The sequence below is a fragment of the Ostrea edulis genome, chromosome 9, assembly GCF_947568905.1.
Source record: "Ostrea edulis chromosome 9, xbOstEdul1.1, whole genome shotgun sequence".
Classification (NCBI taxonomy): Eukaryota; Metazoa; Mollusca; class Bivalvia; order Ostreida; family Ostreidae; genus Ostrea; species Ostrea edulis.
The window spans coordinates 12,901,861-12,929,160 of record NC_079172.1 but is presented as its reverse complement, the minus strand read 5'-3'; the positions used below and the strand labels follow the sequence as shown (position 1 = coordinate 12,929,160).

The window sequence follows — 27,300 nt, the reverse complement described above, 5'->3', positions numbered from 1 at the left end:
TACAACTGCTGTGCCTATAGCACTAAATGGGTTACAGAGTATCTATAATCTAAATGTCGGGAGTTCAAGCGAAATTTTGCACTGTGGTCAAAGGAAAAGGAATACATGTATCTACCTTTTAGCATCCCTGATCTCCCCCCCCCCCCCCCCCCCCCCAAAAAAAAAAAAACTATGAACATTGTGCAATAATTGGATACATAACCTTGGAAATGAATCTTTTGTTTTTGAACGGCATTTTGAGAAAGAGTCTTTTAAAGAGGATATCAGGGTAAGTACCAGTTATATTTGCTTTTTACTCAGTAAATACTAATAATTCTTAATGTGTATAACCAGAGTTTATTTACAACAAACTTTTACTTATATAATAATTTTCTAATTTAATCTATCCTTATCCAGTGAACATTTTGTACAGCCTAAATATGAAGGGATGGGTAAACACTGCTTTTTAAATATTCAAAGTTAAATTAATATCTATTTAAGTTAAGATATTGGGATACACACCAAAACCTATTAAAAAGAAGATGCAGTAACTAAAATATTTGATGGCAGCAAGCCTAAGAAATAAGAGAAAATAGCTCAAAAAGATGAGGAAAAGCAGGATACATGTAATACTTTCAAAAATCATCACAGCACTAGCACATTTTGTATTATACTATTGTTTTTAAAGAAATTGAAAATGTACAAGTAAACAAATGAAGTATAGTATATATGAAGTATAGTATATATGAAGTAAGTATATATAATTAATTAGTCATTATTTTTCAGCTAATCCATTTTCTTTTGGAAACCAATGAAAACTCATATGCAGAACCTATTGACCAACCTGGACTATCAGCATCTAAGGAAACAGGTAATTTGATGCACTTCTCTATTAAATGATTAACAAAGTTTTACAACCAAGGTCATTTTAATTCCCCCTGTGCAGTTAATCTCTCAAGTCTTGACATTTACGTGGCAATTACTGCAGGGGTGTAGTGATAATCAACTGATTTGTGCTGTATACAGGTTCACATTGTAAGATTCTCTTGTAAACAGATGTACTAATAAATCAGAAAGAGAGAAAACTACTATGAAAAATAAACTCTTTGTTGTGTGAAATACATGTACATGTACATGCACTTTCATGAAAATTCATTACTAAAGTTATAAAGTAATGGTTTGATTTCATTTTTATATTTTCAGCTCAATGAAGACATGAATAGTGACAAAAATATCCCACTCTCAATCCATATTGAAGAATAAATCAACTTTGTGCAACATATACAGATATAATTGCCCAGTCATTGTCCATCATATGTGCTAAGGAATGTTCAAGTGAAGAATGAAGAAGTGAAGATAATGAACAATCTTGTATAAAGAATACAAAATTAAAAGTTTAAGAATTAGAGAGTCGTTTTCATCAATTTACCCCAATGCACTAGTGTTTTCATTTGAAGCTGCTAATAATTCCTCTTCATTATAATCAGGCTCATATTGATATCCTTTGCAGTCAGACATGATCAGATGCTTTCACTGAGAGGCAATTGCCCGGTATACGTCATAAACAGATGGGATTGTGGGAAATATCTTAAAGAGCGATAACTTTATCTTGCAAAATGGCAGCCTCCAGCAGATAATTTGTAGCTATATTTAATAGCCGATTTCTACACAACAGATTACAATCAAATGGAAATAACCAATGGACTTAATTACTAATTATTTAGTATTTGAAATGTGAAAATATTTTTTTATACCCTACGTTCCCTTTAAACCTAAAAGGAAATTTGAGTGTCCATCAAATCCACAACTTGCCCTTTCAAGTTAAAATGACTCAATGAATCAAAATTATTTCAAATTTTTACATGTATTGTTTCAATAAACAAGTCATACATGAACTGTTTACTTAAAACAAAAACTTCTACACCACTCTACTGATTCTAATATCTACCCTCCTTTTTCCAACTAGCTATGCTATAGCTTCCTCTAATAATCAACGTTTCAGCTGGAACAAAAATTGCTGTTTAACTTTATGATTATATTACCACACATGGTGTACTGCAAACAGAAATGTGGATAGTGAAACAGTTTGAACACTAACCTTTGTTAAGACTGGCCCAAGCCTCGGGAAGCAGGTGCAAAAACACATCTCCAAGGAGTCCTCCCACCGCAAAACTCAACAATAACTTCAGTCTGTTGGCTGCAGCTGTGAAGAAAAGCTACAAAAGTTTATCATAGATCTAAACAAATCCAGGGTTTTATTTTGAACAAAATTAAATTGATACATATGTGTACATATACTATTAAGTTACAATATGAATTTTGTACATGGACTTCCTCCATAGTAAATTTTGTGGATTTGTTTTTCATCAACAGTGTAAAACTCGGGGAAAAGTCATAATCCAATCATGACCTTTGACATCATATCTTTGAATCATCACTTGTTCAAAATATTGCATCAAAATATCTACAGTGTATATGATTTGTGTCAAGCAAAAAGGGACCTTCATGCTGTTGATTGAAAAAATTTGTAACGCACTTTAAAGTCTCTATGTTAATACATCTGCTTTTACTTTAAAATCATGGCACAGTTTTCTGTCAATAGTGGTGTCAGCCATTGAGAATAGTTTATAATTGCTGTCATCTGGCGAATCCAATAGATCTATAGTGGCAAGTCATGCAATATTTATATGTTTCCGTATTTTTAAACAATTTAAAGACTTTCAGTTACAGCTAAGCCAAAACTTCCTCCAATCTCAATATAAATAATCTGGAATATATAAATAATAAGAATTGTATTACATTTTCCATTATTCCTACAGTCAGCTGGAGTTCAAAACTTTTCCACATTTATAGTGCAAACAAACAACATTTTCATCTATTTCATTACTTATTTAGTTACTTACTCTAAAAGCATCATTCAACAGTGCCTGGTCATGTCTCAGCACTGTATTTTTTAAAAAATAAAAAAAGCAACTAAAGTACCATATGTTTGCTAAACATTGTAACAAAATTAAAATTATCTCATTTTCATGGTGTCAAGATATTACAAGAGAAGTGTTTGTGAAAAACTGATGTCCCCAGATTACAACAAAGTAGAACTCATTTTAGTGAATAATTTTCAAACTAGGTCAGAGGTCAATTGCAAGGTGATAAGGTACCAATGGAGAGGTCTTCTCTCAAGAAATGCATTATTAATGCTTAATATAAAAACAGTATCTCTTATGATTTGAAAGATATGGCTTATATTCAAATTTTCTAAAAGTAGGTCAAAGGTCAATGTTAAGCTCACCAGGCCAAAGATTTTGATGTCAATAGAAAGGTCTTGCCCAAGAAATATACATGCAAAATATGAAAGGTACAGCCTCTTATATTGTAAAAGATATGATCAGGTAAAAGTTGATTTTCTTTTTATTTTTTTTATTTTCCAAAACTAGGTCAATGTCACAAGGTCAACAAAGCAGATATTGTTGAAAAGGTCTTCTCATAAGAAATGCATGCTTAATATAAAAATAATATCTCTTCTAATTTGAAAGATATGGCACATAAATGAATTTTCTAAAAGTAGGTAAAAGGTCAATGTTAAGACCACCTGGTCAATGAGTGTGGTGTCAATGGAAAGGTGACTTGCCACAAGGAATACACATACTAAAAATGAAAGGTCTATCTCTTATGGTATAAAAGTTTAATTGCCACAGACAGATGGAGAGACTGTGAGACAAACAGATGGACAGGCCAAAAACTATATGCCCCCGAATCTTTTATTCTGGGGACATAATAAAAAAAGACATTTACTGTTTTTTAAGTTTTACATGGTGATTTATGGGGTAGAAAACAGTAACTGTTGCAAATATAATTCATTGGCGTAATTGCACAGTTGCACCATAAGCTAATTAACAACTAAATCCTGTTTACCTGAGGATATGGTAGCCATGCAGTTTACACACTTAGAATAAACATACCTCTAAGATATCATACCCTCATTAAGTTCAGATTACAAATTGATATCATGAGTTATCAGTAGGAACCTCTTACAAATGATTTGTTAACAGTTTGTTCACAGTGAACCTTATAACTGTCAGTGACCCCTACACATAATGTATCTATAGACTAAATGTACTACGTACATTACAATACTCTGATAGGGTGAAGGCATGTGAAAAGATTCATTTACAGTAAAGCAAACAACAACAGAACTAAAAATGTTTGTTGAATAAAGAGACATCACTTTTAGTACACTCCTCAAAAAGTTGAGCACTAGTATCCTAATTTAGCAATATCTGCACTCACTCAGTTTTCCCCTTGACATTCTTACTAACTGAAACTGCAGGTCATCGATCGAACTCTCAACTTCTGAAATTGCCTCATCACTGCGTATGAATACACTTGACCTAATCTACATTTGGCACAGGGTTATTTTCGACTTGTGTTTATTTCGTTTTTCTACCCTTGCAAACGGTTTCACTCTGTTTTAAATTTGTCTGATTGACACAGTTGTGTTAAAAGAGAGAAAAGGGAGGAGAAAGGGGTTTCGCCCAGTCTTAAATTTGCCCACTGATAAGAACGAAAATAATATGGGGCAAATATTTCCCTGGATACAGTACTTTTAAAAACTGAAAGACATTTCTCAAATAATTGTATGATTTCCTACAATGATAGTGACAAGTTATGTCATTCCTGAGTAATGGCAATGGATCTTATATTATCTTATCAACATACATGCAATTCTAATGGTGGCTATCTAAAGTTTTCAATATGTATTTATAATACACTGAATATGATCCTAAATCATTACTTAGGTGGATAAAAACATATTGGCTTTCTGGTGTTTTTTATATCGCTTTTCAATCTTGTATGACATATTTATGAATATGATGTCTTCATAGAGTGTGTGATAGAGTGAAAATTCATAGACTCTGTTGAAAAATCAATTTCCAACCATCATGGCTAAATTACTTTAATAAATGATTAACAGTGGGCATTGTACAATGTAGCTGAAATAGGATTGAATCAACCATAACCACTCAAGTTACAGTATTGCTATATTGTTCAGCATTTCTCATAGTCCAAACAGACAGACATGAATAATTCTCCACAGCAAATAAAATTACAGAAATTGCATCTGAAGTCTTCAATCACCTGCACAAGGAAGCTATATTCAAATAGACAAACACACACAAAATTCCTCATGCAGCAAAGAAAAATATCAACCATTTATTGAGGAGCAAATAAATCATTAATTTGCTGCACAATGAATTATGAGTGGATTCTACTCAGGGATAATTTTCAGTTGGTTTTAGATTTGCTCCTCCGTTTCGGAGCATAGGGAAAAAAACTCTGTATAGATGTATCATTAATTTTTAATATCCCAGTGGGAGATCAAACACATATATTACATAGAATAATATTGTGAAAGCTGTTTTATCATTGTGCAGATAATAACCAGACCTCCAGATAAGAACAGAAAAAAGAGAGAGAGAGCCACCACGCGTGGAACTCCGAGGCAGAATACCTAGACAGAATCAGCTGATCGTGGATATCTTGTTACACTACTTCACCAAATTAGGTGTGCTTGTTATCTCTGGTTACTTATACAATTCTATCAATGAAGGTGAACAATTAATTCAATGACAGGATTTAGTGGGGACCAGACAAGATGCATCTCACCATGGCAACCGAAGAGGACCCACACCACCACCACCACTCTCCCCACGCTGCTCTGTCGGTAAGTAATGGGGGAAGAGTGAAACTATTTATAGAATTATAGGTAGAGGGTCAAGCTATTCACTAATATTACTGTGTAATTCCTTCATTTACTGCTTAATGTGGGGGGAATGTGATCATCTGTTAGTGGTTTATTTTCACTGTAGTTTTACTTACAGTGTAAAATACTGTCAAAACAATATACATAACAGTTTTGCATGATGTATTCACATATGTGTGCAATATTTTTTGGAAGGAATCACATTCTTATGTGTATATTATGTGTGCATCATGCTGAGCATAATACTTGCATCAGAACCTTTGCTAAGAGAATTCAAAATGAAAGCTGTTCACAGAAGTGCTATATAACACAATGTGAAAGTAACATCGAGTTGAGATATGGTGTACTTTGTTCTTATCTCAAATATATTTGAATAATTCATATTTGTAAAGTCCATTTATTATAGTGGTATAATCAGGTATCTCTGTGGTAAAAATCATGAATAAAACAAGGACATTGTTACACTGAACTTGTCAACTTCCTTGATGCGTTGCTATGCAAAATTTCATTGACAACATTTACACACATGTGGTTTTCTGAATTACTTTAGATAAAACACTATTGAACAAAAGTGTTTTAATATTTCTTGTAATATTCATACTTACTATTATATGAAAATGTAATGTTCTGTAGCAATTTAAAGAAATTAAACGAATAATTCATAAAGCAAAAGAATTCTTTTTTTCCCCAAAATCATTCTATCCACCGTTTCCAAAATCTACCTCTTCCCCCCGTTCTGGTATTTGCATATAATTTTAAGATTATGGATCTGGAAATATACCATTAGATCTGGGGATGTAATCATTGAAATGACATAGTACTAAAATAAGGCTTCAACTAGATTCCAACTCTCACAGGATCAGTGGTTGTAAATGTCACTGGAGTATATTATTGGCCCAGTAAATAATTTCAAACTAGCTGAGATTTTTCTTTGTTTGTATACTTTCATATTTCTTGAAATTCTGATTCATCAATCAGTACTAGTTCATTATAATATCTTTCTCATATTGATATCTCCACAACGAAAGAAATCAATATTTTCTTTTGAATCAAAAGATTTTTTTTACAGCACAAAGCTTGTGTCATTAAACAGATACCTTCCTACATTAATTATAGCCCTATTCACAATTTCAGTAGAGCTCGGCTGTTTTACATAGCCCACATTTTTTCACAATTGAAAATAACGAACTGAAAAAAAAAGAATTAAAAAAATAGTTAATATTGACATTTTTGTGCATATTGAAACGTAAAAAAGGGGAAATCAAAGAAGTTCGAATTCACTAACAACCTAATATGGCTACATCTAGGCATGCAAACTCATTGAAGCAGTGATTTTTAAATACGGCAATAATAGATGTTTATATATGCAATATTGAAACAAGTGTATTAGGAAAAATCTTGAGGCTGCCATGTAGAAATACTGAAATGCAAAACACTCAAATCATGAGCAGTAAAAGTTGCATTGTAAGTTGTTGGTTGTCTTAAATTTTGACAAATGGATCTGTATTTCTCTGTTCTATCCATTATTTTTTTTTTACCCCACAAAGCTAAATATCTGAAACTAAGGATACTAAAGCACCTGACTAGTAATGCTTGGTCCATGCAGTCAGATATTTTCAAGTCATTCATCTTAATTTCTCTTAAACAGGTTGGGAACACTTCCCTAGACAACAGGATACTCTCGCAAAAACGCAATTATCCCGCTCTAGCGAGAGTAAATATATCCTGTACAACCGAGAAAAACACCCTTGGAGTACATTTCTTCGCGTTTCACGTGAAAAGAAGAAAAAGTGCTAAAATGTTTGATACTTCTGCAAATATATAAATCAAAACAAAAGCACTCCCAATGTGCATGGGATTTCAGACTCCTTCCCTCTTACGCAGCAACTTCGATATGAAATTTCGTGACTGTGTTGTCAATTTTATACTTCTAGACAATTTGCATCATGTTGAGTGTGTGTCACCATTATTTCGCATTGCTCTGAGTTTGCCATTATTTTCAATAAGGACACATACAAAAACACCTATTTATGGTAATTAATGTTTACTTTCTCACTAAAGAGGGAAAATAGCAATTTAATGAGAAGATCACATTATAGGGGAAGTGCTCCTAACCTGTCAAATAAGCACATTTTGAAAATAAGAAATTCTACTTTCAGCAATGATAGCTTATTTGACCTGTGATTATATCAATTGACCTTTCAGTTCATCAAAGATTTGACAGTGAACTGATTTGGGCCCTAAGGTGACCATTATCAAAACACCTATTTCTGACATAGAACATGTGGGTTTCATCATAGATAATATTACTCAAGCTGTGAGTGCAGCACATACTTCATGTTGGTTTATATATACTATGTAAGAATTTCTATAAGAACTGACAGGCAGTTAGTCGCCACCTATTCATTATTCTTAAAATTTTGATAGTTCAATTTCAATGACTGGCCTTGGAGCTTGGTTTCCAATTCCATTTATCCCCATTTTGGTTATAACTTATAATTAATACCGTGAGATATCCTAAGCTGACTTGAATTAAGCTGACAGTTAATCATACAACAACAAGCAATAAATATATACAAAACGTCACTTCACTAAGTTTGCATGATAACTTCAATTTAGAATTTCATCTTATTATAGCTGCATCATAATCTCATTATACTTCTGTAGAATTATATATAGCTTCTGAAGCAGTACGATGATAATTTGATTATTACTAGGCATTTGCTTCGTTTCGATAGCTGCCTTGTCTAAAATGAAAAATCAATAAATATTTACAGGGATGATGTTAGAAATAAGGTATGGGGACATACACTGGGATTCTTCAAGCTGCAACAAACTGCACTGCTCTCCACAAGACCGAAGAATGAGGGTGGTTTTTGCCCACCTTGCAATATTTACAGACATTTATCACTAGCAATATGCATTGTTATCAACATAAAGAAGCTGGATGCACTCTGTATGATAATATTTGCATTTTAAAAAAGATATCTTCTATCAAATCATGAAGTCGCTCCAATGCTATTTTTCTTCCTTAACTCTTTATTTTTTGGGGTTAGGTGGGTATAATCTTTCATTACTTTTTATTCAATTTATGTGTCTTCCCAGAACAGGCTGCAGTCTGCCTCCAGGATTATACCTGTGTGTCCTTCCCCTAAATGCAATGAAAACTGTTAAAAAAATTTCATCCTAAACCTTGTATCACTTTCCCCTCACAATATGAAATGACTTAAAGAAATTCTTTTATCTATTATGTTTCTATGCATTACTAAAACAATGTTTATAAGTAAGTAAGTAATTTTATTTATTATAGTGGCATGTGTACATATATTCATACATCCAATTTTATCACAATACACAAATCAATAAACACCCGGCCCGTCGGGCCTATATGCCACTTTAAACATTGATATAATAATATATAATGCAAATAATTTATATGAGCACCAAAGGACTCGAGACGCAATTGACCAATAATGATTTAATATTTTGTAAAAGTAACATTCTCTTTTATGCTTTTATAAGTAAAGAAATATTGAAATCCATCTCAAGCCTATATAACAGATATAAGCACAGGAAAAAGAATGGTATAAAGCTAATCCCAATGAAGTATAATTTCTAATGAAATCTGCATTAGATTCCATCATTTTGACACTCATGGCTGATTTTATCCTTCATCACGATGAGTTTATAAATATACAAAATAAACCAAGGGCATTGGATGATGTAGAGTCATTTTTTAATCCAAAATGTAACCTCACATAAGATAAGTCAAGGTGCTTCCTACACTCAATTTGTTTGTAAATGATAACATGTGTGTCTCAATGTGTTTGCATATACAAGAAAGACAGCAAATGGTTAACTTCCACTGAGTTAGACATCATTCACCACAGACGCTGCACATCATTCCGCCTGATTAACATTAATTGTTCAGGACAGAAAGTCATCTCAGGACAACTCCTCCACAAAAAGACTAATACAAAACAGTAGGGACAAAACATGAGATTGGAGGAGTGATTTTGTACTAACATCTTAGGATCTCCAGGGAAAGGTTTCTGATAAATCAGGTTAATTCAGGGTTCTAAACCACACCACAAAAGCTTCAACATATCCTCAATCTTGAAGTTTTCCAATAAAGAATATTGCTCATGCTCAAGAAGAGGGCAAATTTGTAGCAAAGGATATTGGGACAAGCTGCTTCATGTAATCTCGTGAACTGAGCTGTCAGTGAAAGGAATAGTTATCACATTTTAACTCTGGCATTTTGTGTCATAAAACATTCGATTCTGTTTTATCAACATTTCCAGATCTACAGTTTCGGTGGTGATAATTTCTCATTAGCAGCTGCTGAAACTCTAAGGATACATGAAATTATCTGATTGTGTGTAATCCTTTAAAAATGACATCATTGAGAATTCAGGAGAGTTTTCGGGATTTAAAGTTTTCATATTCTTCGGTAAGAAGTGTCATATCTTGAATAGCCAAATAAATAATCAAATGTTCTAAATATGTTTAATATGAACTTTTTTTTAAACACAAGTGACAAAAATTCATTCTGTATGGTCCATTTGTCAGAAAATTGATCATATCACAAGAATGTGAAAGTCAATGCAGCCCATTACTCGGTGTAGAGATACACAAATCATAAAAGTTGATTATAGAGGAGAAGCTTAATACGCATTTCCTGTCAATTCACACCATAAGAGACTATATAAGGGAAAGAATGTTTGAGACAGTTTCAGATTCATCACTTTACAAAAATTACAGGAGGATTGTGTGTGTGTAAGGGGGGGGGGGGTGTCAACCATCAAGGGGGATATGGAATAATGACAGGCTGCCATCAAGTCATCCAGAGGAATTTAGCTGTATGTACAGTAAAAAACACAGTGGATTATTACAAATAAATGTTTTTATGTCTTTAATTTTCAGGAATTAAAAATTATAAGGAACTTGATGTCAGATATAGGTGGATACACATCTGTGTGTGTTTTTAGCAGCGAGAGAGAGAGAGAGAGAGAGAGAGAGAGAGAGAGAGAGAGAGAGAGAGAGAGACTTTATCAGTTTTAAATTTTTATCTAGTGACTAAAATTTAACTAGTTCAGGCCCTCTGGTCAGTTAAAATGTGTATTCAGACACCTATTATCAATTTCCTGGTAATTTCTATGAACTACAAGCACTACAACCAGTAAACTTCATAGTATAATTATTCGTCATTATGCTACAATAATACAGAAAAAATATACTTTAAATTTTCTCCTGATTCCTTGTAAGGTGACCATTCTTAAGGTCACTCAGTATCTAGTTTATGTCAATATTTGATTTTCGCAGCCAAAAGGACACACATGTGTGACAAGCATGATACTGTTGCATAATGCCACGTAAGAACACTACGGGAATATATATAGAATATGTCAGATTACTTCATCATGCTCATCTAACCAGGATGTACATGATTTCCATATGTATTCATATGAATTGTACCAGGTAGCCAACTTTAAGAGCAAAATATCAAGCGGGGAAGTCATAGAATTAATACTCTTCAAACATACATTATATATTCAGTGGATAAGTAAATATATTTTCACAAATCTATTGCTTTTTCAATATACGAAATAATTTTAATATGTTTAAATGCATTTCGGAATTTGATAATAAAAGTTGCGTGATTTTACTACATGCAATACATAAAGAATGATTTCAATGAAAAATAAACAAATCTTCAAATAAAGTATATAATCTGATCCTGATCATCATTTTGAAAAAGGTAATACAGTATAATGCACCTGCATGGATTAAAACTTTAAAACAAAATTATGTAATAAGCTATATATATTTGTTTAAGAGAAAACAAAATACATGAGCAAACAGTAGTTGCATAGGCCTAGTTCAATTCAATACGGTATGTTACAGCATCATAAATAACTTCAGTACATGTACACTACAATTACTTCATCTCCATTTAGTCAATACTTTTGATATACAATATCATCTATGGAAACCCAGCAATTACAAATTATTTGTATAAAAAATTCATTGCTCATATCAGACTTTCAGCTCATAACCTGTGTATTGAAATGAAAGATATGTAAATGAATTACATGCAGGCATATTTTGTCACTAAGGTCATCTAAACTTTGTATAACAACTGATAAATCATATTCAAATGCCCATTGTATAATGATTCAAGAATTTAAAATATCTAAAAGATCATTCTTACGAAAATAATGTAGTGTGTGAAAATTGGTACAACTTTTAGGTGTTCAAAATGTGAAAGAACCTTGGTATTGTGAATTAGGAATGCTGTACATATATTCATTACTTGTACCCGATATGGTGTAAGGCAATAGGAATCTGAACTACTCTAAAATATGCATCAACAATATTCATCAATCTGAATGCATATCAAAATGATTTTCAAATTTGTGTTAATTGTGTTTCAATGCTCTTAAAAATATTTCAATATAGATTGTGAAAAATATACACCCATACTATATACTTTTCGACCAAGTGATGGATTGATAATGGGGTGGATCGTCTAGAAATCTGGATTTAGATGTCTGACACTGGTCATTAAATTCAATAAATATCTCAAAAATAAACCCTACGGAAAAGTTTTGGTCAAATCTTTCACTTGTATGAATATACAAGACTGATTTTTGAAACAATATGACATGGATAGGCCTAATGACATTAGTAATGTCAATGAACTTCAATGTTAAAATGCTGTATACAATATTGATGAATGAAATTATAATAAATAGTGCCCAAACATAATAGTTTATAATCAAGTAATGACCTTTATTTTATTTATTTTTTTCCTTTTCATTATTTTCATGGTTAGGGACAACCTATTAAGTTACTTTGGTAACAAAAAGTTACCGAGATAATTCGAGATGTAACTTTTGTTGATAACTTACCGCCGTGTTTAAGTGCAGGACCAGCCTCTATAGGGATAACGAGGAGAGGGAATATACCACTGAGGCCTACAAGCACAGCGCCTCCTAAAGAATAACAAAACACTTCATAAAACGTTCTCTCAGCCTCTGGATCCGACATTACGGATCGAGTTTCACTTGCCACGTCTTGAGAGAAACGATTGGGTACTCCTGTTTTTAACGTCGTTCTATGTATCTCTCCATCTGCCGGTGGTATCACAAGTAAAATGATAACGAGGACCGTTAACGGCAGCTGATAGAAAGCCATCGTACACATAAGATTACAGGGCCAAGAGTCCAAAGGGATCAGACGGCCTAAAAGGCCACATATTATTGTTGCATTGAATTCGTCCTTGAACTTTCTGTGTAAACATTTCTCATTCGGTAGTTTCGCATTCAACACAATTTGTCTTCGCACTGCCTTTAAAAATGAGATAGCACAGAAAATAAACAATTTATTATAATTTAACTTTTCTACAATATTCTGACATTATCAACTTATCACCCACCTGATAATTCCTAGTTTCGAATTTCACTTTGACGTCATTAGACAGCTCGCGGGAAAAGTGGATGTAATGTTTTATCAATCAGTGCTCTATCAGGAGCCGAGTCAGAGATCAACGTCTGTACTACAGGATACACAACCGGCGAGCTGCTCTTCTATTTTTAAGGTGTCGATAGCTTTTGCCATGCGGTGACGAAAATATTATAGGAAGTTAAATTAGCTGTTTTCTTGATTTCAATGACATGGATATTTATGATGTTGCTCAGGATGCGACTCAGATTGCAACCGCCACAAATAAATCAGAGCATTGGTATATTTACCCGGTGGGTATTAAACGTATATTAACCCTTCTTAGGTTCAGTATCCTACCTAGCATGGGTGTTAGTAATTAGCGTTTTGTTTTTGCTTTTGCAGTAATTTTAAAAAAGAAAAGAAAAAAGATAAGAAATAGTAGTCAGGTAGTAGCAAGGATTTAATTTTTGTTGGTTCATTGATAAATCTCATTGCCATTTTTAAATATTTTTTACTTTGATAGCCTATAACTGTATAAAAGATGTATGAAAAAAAATACTGCAATTTCTTTTTCCCCCATTTTTGATTGATTGTTGAAAGTAAATGTTTTAGAAAATTCCTATGATTTTGGCCACATTGATAATTAATAGGCAAATGTCTTATAGCTTAATGTAATATTAGTAACATGACTTTATTTTTAATTCACCAGATATTTAAATACATATATACAATTTAAAACAATCCCAGTTATTTGGAGAGAAAAAAAATAGTGAAGGGTTTAACACTAATAGATTAGCCAGAGGATATTTAGATGATGGCATAGTATAGCTGGTAATGTTATTCTGGCTTATTTTCTGGCGGGGTTAAAATACTACTTGATAAAAGATTAGATAAAATACTTTTCCAAGTAAATAATATATCTTTTGTCATTATTTGTCAGGTTTACCTACTGGGGTTATCTTTTTTTTTTAAATCCTTTATCTTTTCTGACCTCACCCTTTGTTTAATTTAACTTTTAAGATTTTCATCCTGCCACAAGCCACCATGAAGGGCTGAAGTCTGATAAATTGATTTTAAAGCAGTGATAAAGCCCTACATGCAGTTTAGATAAGAAAACACAGGTAGCATTATGTATTGATCACTTTCTTCTTTTTCCATTGCACTGCAATTGAATTTAATTATCTTTTATTATGTTTAGGGTAGTGCAGGATTTCCTGTGGTTTTATTTGAAGGTGCTGACTAGAAACATTTATATTGATCCCCCAAATGTCCATTCATGTCTTCCTCTTCACTGAGGCAGTGGAATAAGGAACTTCATTATCAGTATATCAGATCCTGCACTCTGTGAGATGGGCTGGGATAATGAATGGAAATTGAAAAGTAGGGAGGGTAAATAAGATTATGCATTTGTGTTGCCATGTGTATTCCCAATTTTAAACAATCAAATTATATCTAACTTTGATGTTCTAGATATATCCGATAATAAATCTCTACCTTAAAGAAAGCAAGGAAATGATAATTATCAATAATGGAATGTTAGTGCAGTGATCGAACTGTTCTCAGATCCTTTATTTTGTGTGCATTAAGCAGTCATGTAAGACCATCAATAATGGACTTATTTTTTGTACAAGTGAAAAAATAATGTACACTCTCATCTCATGAGTATGCACATTAATGCCAAATGACTCTTTTAAAAGAAATGAATAGTGTACATGTAATAGACTAGTTGATGTGATTCTGTTTTGCTACTAAGTATTTTCTGATGTTGGAAAATATTGTTGCACAAAATGTTTAGTACATAAATTAACATTTCTCTCTCATGGTATCCTCATTTCCTTTAGCTCAATTTAACTCACAAGGCATTATTTTCTATATATTTAATGCTCGATAATCTTTTTTTGTTTTGTTTCAGAGTTTGACAATACACAAACTTCCAGACAAACTTCTCCTTCATATCTTTTCGTTTCTGAAGCACCAAGGACTAGGTAAAGTAGCTCGCGTGTGTAAGAAATGGCGGTTGCTTGCTTACGACCCTCGACTATGGAAGAGTGTGTCTCTTCGGCCGGAGTATGGTGGACTACATGTTCAGAGTGTGGACACTCTACAGACACTAATAGGCATAAGATTTGGGGCTACAATGAAGTATACAGAGCTTCCGTGTGAACTGATCACGTCACCTATTTTGCATGAACTTGCAAACAAGTGTCCAAATTTAGCATACATGACATTAGACTTTGCCAATGCCATGCAGTTACACGATTTCAATGATTTGAACGCCTTTCCCTGTAACCTCCGGAGCCTTTGTATATGTTTATCAGAGGTGATATTTCTGGAAGGGTTCATGAGGAGAATCTACAGCTGTCTGTCCTCTCTGGAAGTACTCCATTTAATTGGTAAGCCAAGGTTCTGGTCATCCATACTGTATGTGTACTTAAATTTAATACATTTTGAAATTTAATGCATTCTGTGTGGATACACTATTTGGTGTAGTCATGAATTGGTAGAGTGCTGCTCTGTTTTAGAAAAATGGAGAATTTAATGTTTTAGCACAAACTAAATAGAAGCTCTTGCCTCAGCACCAAAGTTTGTAAATGTATATGGATCCCTCTACAACAAGCACATCAGAATTATTGTAGTGTGTTAGAGGCACTATGTTGAAATTAGCATAACCATTAATGTTCATATTTTTTCTCCTGCTAATTGCTTTTGTAATTGATTGTAGAGACACAACCTCATATTCATGATAATGCCCGATGTTTTTATAATGAAACTGCCTTGGAAAGTGCCATGAAAATTCTGGGCAATCACAACAGAAACATATGCAACAAATCACAATATTGCTGCTGGTTAGGATGCAGAGTGATTGCTACATTCAGTGCCTATATAGCTAAGAACATTTGGTTGCATGCTTGAAATACATACATTAATTAAGCTTACATATTGAAAACCTCTTTGTTCAATGAACATTTTGAAGATTTTTTAAATGATTACCAACATTAAGTTAAATGCAAGATCGTCATCTACACGGCCTGATTTATTCTCAGAGTCAATCCTTTTATTTTTCATGTTTACAGCTGCTACAGTTCAAAACAGCTAGACTAGTGATAAAGATATTTGTACATATGATTATCAGATAATTAATTTGAAAAGATGCAATGAGTTCTAATTCTAGGAAACTTTAAGGTCTGATAATATTAATTTTCCTCTGAATGTTGTAAGATGCTTCTTTTCAATAATTAGATAGAAGATTAGGTTGCTGCCAACATTCTGAGCTGGTGGTATTAGCTCAGATTTATTTTGTACTCAGTACAGAGAGACGGTGGCTCTGCTTGCATGAAAGCTCTGCATCCTTCCACCTCTACAAGTCTTTGATAACCGTAATTACATAACTGATCTCAATAGAAAATTTATATGATATCGATATTTATATAAAGAAAGAGTATAAAGCTCGTCTGAAGTGACATAAATGCAAAAAGTGGATAAAATCATGTGATTCATAGAATGGCTTGTTTGATACACTTCTCACATAAGCCATGAGGCACTTCTGTTAACAGGAAATTTCCAAAAAGACTTTCTGGTACAATGTGACTTTAGGTTTAATTGTAAATGTACAAAAGATACTTAAATTTAACTAAGAGTTGGTTTGTGTGGCAATATTTAGAAATTGACTGTCGATGTGAAGGTCATTGGAGTTTGTATCTTACATAAATCATTTCACAATATTTCCGAAATGAAACATTTAATTATGAATGCATTTTCACAAGACTATACTAACAATGGCAATGGCTATCAAGACACATAGATGGGGGCAACGTAGGGGAGGGGGGGGGGGGTTGGGGGGGGGGGTTAACAATGACGTTTCCTTTGCAGATGTGAAAAGTATTTCCATGATAAAACCGAAATCCATTACTGCATCCCAAAGATAATCAGTACTTTCCTGTTTCTTATAAATACCCCATCTAGCCTGTGAATATTTCTATAATCAGAAGTTACCATCATGGACAGCGCTATCTCACTTACCGAAAATGAGATCTATTATAATTGTATCCCAATGATAATCTACTTTCCTGTTGCTTATAAATACCCCGTGCTATATGTAGCAAGGAATATGTTTTCATTCAGAAGTTATCATCATGGACCAAGAATTGGACAGCGATATCTCACTTGCAAAAGTTTGTGGTACCGTAAGTAAAATTTTGAAGAAAAAAATGTCAGTTGAGAATTTTGATATATTTCATTAAAATTAGCAGGAATCTAATTAGAGGAATAAATTTGATAATTTCTCATGAACAATTAAATACAATATATAAATATATATATATTATATATATATATTAAGTTCATTATTTTGAAACTGTTATTATAATACTACAGTTACATTAATGGTTTATCTTTTTTTTTAGCCTGAAAATGTTATAATTGACCCAGTGGTTCTGGAGAAGAAGATGAAAATGTGAAAAGTTTACAACGACGATGACAGACAACATGCAGACAGATTTTGATCAGAAAAGCTCACTTGGGCCTTCAGCTCAGGTGAGCTAAAAACCAGTCCTAGAGATGATGTCTGGTACTCCATTTACAGCAAGGTGTGTCAAATCTTTGTAAGGAGACAGAGTTTCCAGGATAGATCTATCCAGGATCTATATATTACAAATTACTCCTTGTGCACAACAGCTGTGAGGCATCTTTATGTAGGAGGAATAGATGAACAGCTTATCACAGAGAAACTGGAGATTGATCCAGCACTATTCAAGACAACAAACAAACAAGTGAGGAACAGCAAGAAAGAGTTAGTAATTGGATGAAAGATATCCAGGTCCGACTCAGAAATTCCGGAAACCAAAAAGAGGAAGATGGTACAAATGCACCATAGGCAATAGAGAAAAAAACATTGCTAACGGTGGCATCACTCTTCACATGGGAATATGAAGGATATAGCATATTGTGCCTTAAATTTAATGAAGTCCAAATATGTGCCTATGTATATTCAATATGGATAGTATTTTCTATATGACATTGGGAGAAATAGTTCAAAGCATAGATAAGATAAGATAGATAAGATAAGTAAAGTTTATTTCAATTTTGGGCCCAGAGGGCATAACAGCAAGACAGCTTATAATGAAGGAAAATTCAAAAAATTAAGTTTACAACATCAACTACAGATTACATGAACTGCATGCAAACTACATGTGGATGTAGCATGTGAGGGAAACAAAGTACATGCATATTTCATTGTTTGCTTTAACAATGTGTAATTAAAAGGGTTGACCATGTTTTTATGGTAATTTTGTTCTTTTTATTGCTAAGCTAAGTGTCCAGGTCCCTGTTTTCATGTAGACAGTACACATTAGTGCAGTATGATAATAATGGCCTGTTTCAGATAATACTGTACGTACTTCATTTAGTTCAGTTTTTGGAATAAAAGTCTTGAATGACATGAGGTTGACGTCATCATACTGTTTTTATATACCAGTGTAAGTGGTTTAGTTGATATTGTATAAACAGCTACAGAATGCAATATTTTTTTATCACATACATTATAGATTACATATTAAAATTTTCTTAAGAAATATTTACTAATTTTATAGGAAATATTCAGATTTAACAATGAAATCAAAAATTTAAATGAATTTGATATTTTCTATTGGAGAGAGTTATAAAACTAATCATTTGCATTTTAATGATTTTATTTTTTAAGAGATGCTTATTATATAAATTATCTGTTTTTGTTTTAAAAATAGGCACAGCATTTAACAATCACAGTGAAGCAGAGAAACCCTCATTTCTACTCCCATATATCTAAAGATATGCAGAACTCAGAAAATGCATAAAGACAGGTTTTAAAGGGAATTCCATTCAACTCTCTAAAATGTGGCAAATGCAAGCAATAAAACTAATATTGGGAAATGTTCTGTTTTACTTCATCTTTTCTTACCCTGTTATAAATAAACAAAGGATGGAAAATAGAAACCATCGTAAAACTATGAATCTACAATATTTCAAATGGAAAACTTTGAACAGGTATTGCATGTACTTTCTGGGGATCTTGCTATAGCCTAATTGTGTCCTTTAGCACCGCTCCCATCCCAGTGCAAAGGGCCAATACTCTTGCTCACCCAACCACTAGCTTCATAAGTAGGGAAAATGACACATTTTATGCAAAGGACTGTATCTCAGTGTAATGTGGGCTAACCATGATGAAAGTTAAACTTGATATCTTGGTTATAGACCCTGAAACATGTAGATGTTTGTTAGAGAGCTACATGGCAAGTTTCGTAATTTAAATCGATACATTCAACAACGAACATGTGAAAAATTGAGGGTTCACATAAAAATAACACATCATCAGAATAACTGAAAAATTGAGAATCCATTTTCTTAAATGATTTTTGTTTGGTTTTATGTTGTTATCTGTTCCGTTCCAGAATTTGTATGCTCTCAGAAAAATGTAGGGGGAGTATAAGTTGCCATTATGTCGATCTGTCCATCCGAGCTCATATCTCCCAAACATTTCATCAGAAATTGATATAATTGATCACAAATGTTTCTTGAGACAGGTATGTTTGAACCAAGGTCTTTCTAGGTCATTTTGGAAAGGTCAAGGTCATTCGGAAGATATAAAAGTTCCTTATTTCAACAGTTTTTTATATAAAAGTTCCGATTTCCTAAACCTTTCGTCAGAAATTTATCATAAATGATCACAAATGTTCCTTGAGACAGGAACTTTTGGACCAAGGTTATTTTAGAAAGGGAATGGTCACTCAGAACATATACCTTATATAAGTAAAACATTCTTTATTTCAACAATTTTTGAACAGGTATTGATCATATATCACACAAATAAGTAATACTGGTAGGCAAATGCCATTTAGACAAAGGTCACTGAAGGTCATTAGTAAAGGTCAATGTCATTCAACATATATCTTATGTATGAAAAGAAATCACCTTCATTTCAACAGTTATTGATCATTTTATGGTGATCATTGTGTGAGTCATATTCCTCATAGTCATTGGTTAGATGTATTTTGGAGTGTGCAGTTTGACTGATATTCTTGTTCACTCGTTTAGAGAAATCGCCAGCTTTAAGTGAAGTGCCTCAGACTTTGACCTACATGCATTGTTCTTACAGCCATAGCAGTAAGGATTCTTTATCTTGCCAATGTGTGCAATGACATGGGACCTGATCCATTTTAAGGTCATATCTGAAAGACCCATGACACTCATTCCTAATGTCAGGTACCTGGTGAAAGAACAGTCACTATAATTGGGTTTGATGTAGTCATGGTATTGAAAATTAAACTGGGGTCTCCCAGTTGCAAAGAGATTTGAATTGATTTTTGATTTGGTTGCTTTTGTGAGGCATTGATTTGATTTTTGATTTGGTTGCTTTTGTGAGGCAATCTAATAAAATTAGCTTTTAATCAGCTACTGTTTAGCAGTATGATAGTGGATTAAAAACAGCTTATTTTAATTAGGTATTTTTAGTGAAATAGATATCAGTAAGCTATAGTGCTGCATTTATACACATATATGTAAATTAAGGCCAGGCAGAGGCTTTTCAATGCAAATGAGAATAAAAAAAACCCAATCATTTTGATTTTAAAATCAATGATTCACACACAACTCCTATGAAGCAAAACGGGGTTATACATTATTACTAAGATACTTGAATGGCTAAAGTGCATCTGATTTCATAAGATGATGTTTCATTAACTCAATCTTCACGTAGTGTTAGGTGATGCACTCAAAATTTTACAACATTTCTTTCATATTTAGGCAGGATTAAATGAAATCCCTATTAATGTTAATGCTGTGTAAATCCTGTGCATTGCCTTGTTTGATTAATTATACTGGTCGGTGCGTTTTCTCTATGTTCTTCTGTAAAACACTTGAAATCTGTGAAACATTACTTATATTTAATTTAAACTATAATATTCATTCACAAAGTGAATGGGATCGGGCAGCAGGCTTAGCCTATTTTAGCCCTCTCCCTAAAAACATTACTTATAGGCATTCAATATATCAGAACTGATGGCATCTGCCCAGCAATAACGATTCCACTTCTCCTCATACCAGTATTATATGCCCTTATACCAAAGTTGTTTTGCTTATAAACTGTTGGTGTTTATGGGTATTAAGTAAACAATGCATGACATCACATTGTGATGTCGTAGCTGTATATTAAAGTCAAGCTGTACATATCACATCAATATTAACATACAGTGATAGTTTTATTGGATATCATGCATTTAGGGTATGAATTCGGGATTAGTCTGTTGATCAAGAGTTTTCACATGTATTTTAGCAATATAAAAATAAAAGCAGGTAATTTTATTTTGGGAGTGATGTTTCGCGTGAAATTACACGATAATTAATTCCTTATGTATATTTAGGAATTTATACAGTACATAATTATAGTGGATATAAGGGTGGACATGTTGGTGTCTGAAGTGTTTGGAGAAGACTCTCAGATCAAAACCCTTTGCTTATAGTGACAGCCTAGCTAGGGCAACAGTTTATAGTCTTTAGGTCTGACAAAAACTCTGCTGTGTGTTGCCCTTGAACCCACGCAGTCAACAAAAATGTAATGTCTTTAAAGTTCCTTCATTAAGGAAATACATTTGTTGTTAAAGCACATCCTGAAGCGATATCGGATAAGATTATGACAGAGTTATTGAAACTCGACATCAAGGTATATATTTTCTTGGAGAAGGCTTGTTTACAGCGGATACAGACTAAGGGTTGTACTATAATGAGGCTTTGATCAAACCTTGGGAGGCTGTGCAGAAGAATGCTGATTTGGTGCAGCTGTTTTTATTATCATTAGACATTTTATAACATATGCTGTAGCCATGAAAGCCTCTGAAGCATGCAGTTAGCATCAGTATCACAATACAGGCACATTTGTATTGTGCTGATAGTTTTCAGGTGATCGCATCATATGACATGCATTAATATGCACCCATTCACATTTCATTCTATGAATATATGCAATATGCTCTTGCTGACATGCAATGCCAACTTCCGCTGCCAATAAAGTTCACCAGATATTTTTATGAGATTTTTTGCAGCCTGGTATCTAAGATACTTTGTCCAACCATATGTTCTGAATTATGCTGTTCAAAAAATAACAGGGATGACAAATACAAGGGCAATATTTGCTGTAAACATCAGTTTGTGGGACTAAGTAATTTAGCTCTTTTGAGCAAAATGTTAAGTGCCTCAGCTTTTCCAATCAAAAGTTTAATTGTCATCTGAGTAGTTGTTTGTAAACTTCTCACTATTTTTTTTTCTTCTCAAGAGCTGTGGACCAAAGTTCAAATGAGAGACTATGTCCCTCAAACTTTACACAAGGAGAGGTAATTGTGGAAATAATGAAAGTATGGTATAGAGTGTTTAAAAGATCCTCTTCTCTAGAGTCAATGAGACAAAAAGTCTGACTGGCTTCAAAGCTTGCATAATTATATAAGTAGAGGTACATGCAGATTCAAGTTGTTCAAACCAATAGGGTTCAAGGCTGGTGTGACAGGTCGACAGGGGATGCTTACTCCTCCTTGGCACCTGATCCCACCTCTGGTATATCCAGGGGTCTATGTTTGCCCAACTATTTTGTATTGCTTATAGGAGTTATGAGATTGATCACTGTTCATTATCTTCAGCTTTCCTTTCACCATGACCTATATATGCAGCTATGGTGGAACCTAAAGAGGGAATTGAAGTTTCACATAGGAACTTATATATTTAAACATTCTTCAAACAATCTTAATGTCAAAAATGTCAGAAGTTTATGGATAAATGATCAGTTAAGTGTCTGATCTACATCACTCATACAAACAACTGAAAATATCAATGCATGTGCATTTTCATGGCATAACAATATCTTTTTCATTTGGGGTATTTTCCCATGTAAAATGTTGAACTCTATTGTTCCTGTAGCCTCAACCTAGTCTCCAGGGTCATGGTGTAAACAAACTTGAATCTCATACACTACATAGGATGCTTGGATGAAGAAGATATTACTATAAAAAAAACTTTAACCCCCCCCCCCCCCCCATCACAACCCCACCCTGCAGACTGGTTCCAAGAGTAATTCTGGCTAAAACTCTGAATATATGAGCACTACATGAGAATAGTACAATCTAATATATTTAGCCGAGTTGCAACGAAGTTGAACTTGGCTATTGGTTTGGTCAGGCAGGCGGGCGGGTGGGTTGGAGGGCGGGCGGTTGGCTGTCAACAGTTGGTTTCCAGATGATAACTCAAAAAGTTTACAATCTAATCAAATGAAACTTTGATATATTGTTGGGTACCAGGTAAGAAAGACCCCTATTGATTTTGGAGAAAAAAGGTCAAGGTCAGAGTGACCGAATATAGAATGAAAATTTCAGAAATATTTGGTTTCTGGATGATAACTCAGAAAGTTTAAATCTTAATCAAATGATACTTAAAGATATTGTTATGTACCAGGTAAGGAAGATCCCTATTGATTTTGGAGAAAATAGGTCAAAGGTCAAGGTCACAGTGACCAAAAATAGATTTAAAATTCCAAAAGTTTGGATTCCGGAGGATAATTCAATTTTTTTTAACTTGAATCAAATGAAACTTGGATATATTGTTGGATACCAGCAAAGCAAGGCCCCTATTGATTTTGGAGAGAGAAAAAAAGGTCAAAGGTCAAGGTCACAGTGACCGAAAATACATTGAAAACTTCAAACAATTATGGTTTCTGGACAGTAACTCAAAAAGTTTAAAACTGAAATTAGTTCTTCACAATTATAAATATGCCATATCATTCCTGACTTTACAATGTATCCCATGAAACTTGGCTCATGCACCCCTGGGTGCATATATTCATTTTTTAATGTTTTATCTGGAGTTATCATAGTTCACACACAGACTTGCCATGGAATGGGAATTATCCCTGTGTATTTTGGAACCAAGTGGTCAAAGGTCAAGCAAACTGGACTCTGATATAGGAAAATGGTTTCCAGGCCATAAGAGATTTCCTCTAATTTCCAGAGTCAACATACTACATGTATACTTACAACAGATCCCTGTGGATTTCAGAATCAAACTGTCAAGCAAACTGGACATGCACTGTTAGAGATAAAAAAAAATTTGGGTATTAATTATTAATCAATGTCCTTAAATTTCTCATTCCAATGTAATTAAAATCGAATCTTCTCTAACTGTTACACTGGAGAAGGATCTGACGTACAGCATTGCATTTGGGGTCATGTTATTTCACCTTTCACACTTGACCAATCAAATGATGGCTTTCGCTAGCGTGAAAGTTTTACTGTTATATCGGAACATATATTACTTGGTATTTATCTTATGCATGTCAATAATTTCCAAGAAGCACAGGAGAATAATCAAAGAAGATGGTGGCATTAACCATGAGCGATGTTAGAATGCCACATGAAGTATATTTTAACAATAATGGATGTAAAATATCTAAGATCTTCTTTGCTCTTCCTTTAGCACTTATATTAGGAATTCGTTTAAACTTTTCATGGAGCAACGACATTTTTCGTGAACTTACAATCCGAATATGCTTCAGTGAAACGATTCCTGATTGGTCCTTAATACTTCGTCAAGCTATTATTGTCATTGGTCGAATATTTATTGAATTATTCTTGAGACTCCAGGGGTCAGTACCATGAGATCAAATGCAATGCTTATCAGATCCTTCTCCAGTGTAAGGGTTAGAGAAGATATGATTTTAGATAGATTACCATTATTTATACCAAGTCTTGCCATGGAATGAGAATGACCCTTCCTATAATCTTTGATTTCAGGGTCAAAAAGTCAAGCAAACTGAAATCTGATATAGGAAAACTGTTGTAGTTGTTCAGATACACAATTCATAACTGTCAAAGAAGCACAGCACATCCTCCGCCATCTTCTACATTGATCTCTGCTCATTTCAGTTGTGTTATCAGCTTAGTGTATATCAGATTCTATCTAAAGTGCATTATGATCAGATAATTATGATCAGACTATTATTAAATATTAATCTGTTGTCCTTGAGACGTTTATGAAGGGTGAAAAGTGTCGAGAGCTGCATCCTTAGCACTGCATGTGTAAAATTCATAAAATTTGATACTCTATAAGCTTGGGTTAGATATAGGTTTGGGTGAGATATGCTTTGTTAAACCTACATTGATACTAGTAACTGCATTAATGTGATATAGAGACCTTGGTAAAACTAAATCATGATTGCACCAAATTGTTCCTGACCTACAATTATGTTCCAAATTTTGAATTGGCTAAATTAATAATAATGATAAGTATACATGTAAAGTAATTACAACTGAGGTACAATAGCACATCTTTAATTCTTTGTTTAATATGTGCTCTTGTTTAATCTAATATTGCAGGTACTTTTAGACTGTTTTAATTCTTTGTTTAATACGTGCTTATGTTTAATATTGCAGGTACTTTCGAAATGTCAATGGAGGCAGAGGAGGACATATACGAAGTAATCAACATTGGAAAAATTAAAGCACACACCCCCAATCTGAGAATAGTCAATATGTACGGAATCACCTTCATTGATGACTCTCACATCGAGTTGCTAACATCCAACTGTATCCACATTGAAACTCTGGCCTTGAACTTTTGTCTCCGAGTCAAAGGTTCCTCTTTCAAGTCCTTGGTGCAAAGGTGCAAGAAACTAAAAACTCTTCTTCTGCAACACACAGGTACACATACTGACATCACACATTATAGTGGTCAACTTTTATGAATTGTGAAATAAGGAAAGTGGCGTTCAATATGACATGAATCCCACTGTGTGGAGACTCTAAAGATGAATAATAGTTTTATGGTACCTTGAATTCTGTTCCATTCAACGTTAAATACAATGTTGTTCATCGTGTGCGTTCCCTTGTAAAGTGAAGTAAGTATTTTCTGATTTCATTTTCTGTATGTGTTGAACAGGTGTTGAAGATCATCATATGATGGCTGTTCCCTGGGAAACCTCAGTCATCTCTGAACTTGATCTGACCTCTACGGAATTGTCAACAGAGTGTCTGGAGAATATCCTACTTCGCATGCCAGGATTTACTTACCTAGGATTAGGATATTGTGAATTCTTTTCAGATAGGGTATGTCCTTGAACTTTCTTTGTAACCTTGCAGATAAAAGTTCAGGTCACATTGGTTAATGAGATGCTGAAATGACTAGGCTTTATTTCATTGTTCATTTTCACAGCAGAAGGGACACATTAGGGTATTGTTCATGTGGCACAGAACTGTCTCTCCGCATTATCTCAAGTCGTGCATGTTCTTTGAGGCATCCCTTTTTCTCGTAAATACAATGTAGTTTTGAAATTCAATGTCTTCACAATTCAGTTATGTTTCCCCCCATTGGATTGGGGACATGCTAGGTTTAGCACAGTAGTTTATCTGTCTGCCTATTGGATTGGGGACATGCTAGGTTTAGCACAGTAGTTTATCTGTCTGCCTATTGGATTGGGGACATGCTAGGTTTAGCACAGTAGTTTATCTGTCTGCCTATTGGATTGGGGACATGCTAGGTTTAGCACAGTAGTTTATCTGTCTGCCTATTGGATTGGGGACATGCTAGGTTTAGCACAGTAGTTTATCTGTCTGCCTCTACCATTGGTTCTGATCACCTGTCTCTCACTATCTTCGAATTTGACTTTAAAGGCGGAGGTTTAAAATCGGTCGGTCTTCCTCAGGTAAGTTAAGTGCAGGGGTGGAGCTGATTTTAGACAGGTGTGAAGCGAGGGAACCCTGCTAGCTTGTGTATACCGTCCTACATACACAGGACGTTATCTGTGTTACCTGCATTACCTGTATGTTTTTGTAAGATTGAAAAGAAAGAGCCCTTGTAGCAGCTAATTTCTTTTCCGATAAGTTGATAGTTACATGTACTTTTGTTGCCATGTTTCGAGGGAAAAGTACTCTTATGAATTTTGAACTGAGTGTAAACAAGATTTCATTAACGTACAATGTATTTATATTCTATTATAACTTATGTAATTGTATGCAAAATTTACTACTATTATTGTGTGACTATCTCTACATGAAAAAAAAACGAAACTGTTTCCCTCTCAAGCTGGATTACGCGGTAAGCATCAA

At 33.8% G+C, this 27,300-nt stretch overlaps 2 protein-coding genes across 5 annotated transcripts in view; one reads left to right on the top strand and one right to left on the bottom strand.

Annotated features, from left to right (window-relative positions):
* The window catches only part of LOC125657730 (zinc transporter ZIP13-like), a 23,961-nt gene extending 10,909 nt beyond the window's left edge, over positions 1–13,052 (bottom strand). The window contains exons 1-2 of the mRNA XM_048888476.2: positions 12,655–13,052; positions 2,078–2,182 (exon numbers count right to left, since the gene is read on the bottom strand). Coding sequence (XP_048744433.2) covers positions 2,078–2,182; positions 12,655–12,949 — 400 coding nt within the window. The 5' untranslated portion in view covers positions 12,950–13,052. The remainder of the gene's footprint in view (positions 1–2,077; positions 2,183–12,654) is intronic.
* The window catches only part of LOC125657728 (F-box/LRR-repeat protein fbxl-1-like), a 37,873-nt gene continuing 13,702 nt past the window's right edge, over positions 3,130–27,300 (top strand). The window contains exons 1-5 of one of the 4 annotated variants that reach the window (XM_048888475.2): positions 9,661–10,193; positions 14,388–14,578; positions 15,102–15,582; positions 25,630–25,896; positions 26,135–26,301. In XM_048888475.2, the coding sequence (XP_048744432.1) occupies positions 15,327–15,582; positions 25,630–25,896; positions 26,135–26,301 (690 nt within the window). In that variant the 5' untranslated portion in view covers positions 9,661–10,193; positions 14,388–14,578; positions 15,102–15,326. Of the gene's footprint in view, positions 5,702–9,660; positions 10,194–13,222; positions 13,501–14,387; positions 14,579–15,101; positions 15,583–25,629; positions 25,897–26,134; positions 26,302–27,300 lie in introns of those variants that run through there. The other 3 variants (XM_048888474.2, XM_048888472.2, XM_048888471.2) reach the window with 3 other exon arrangements.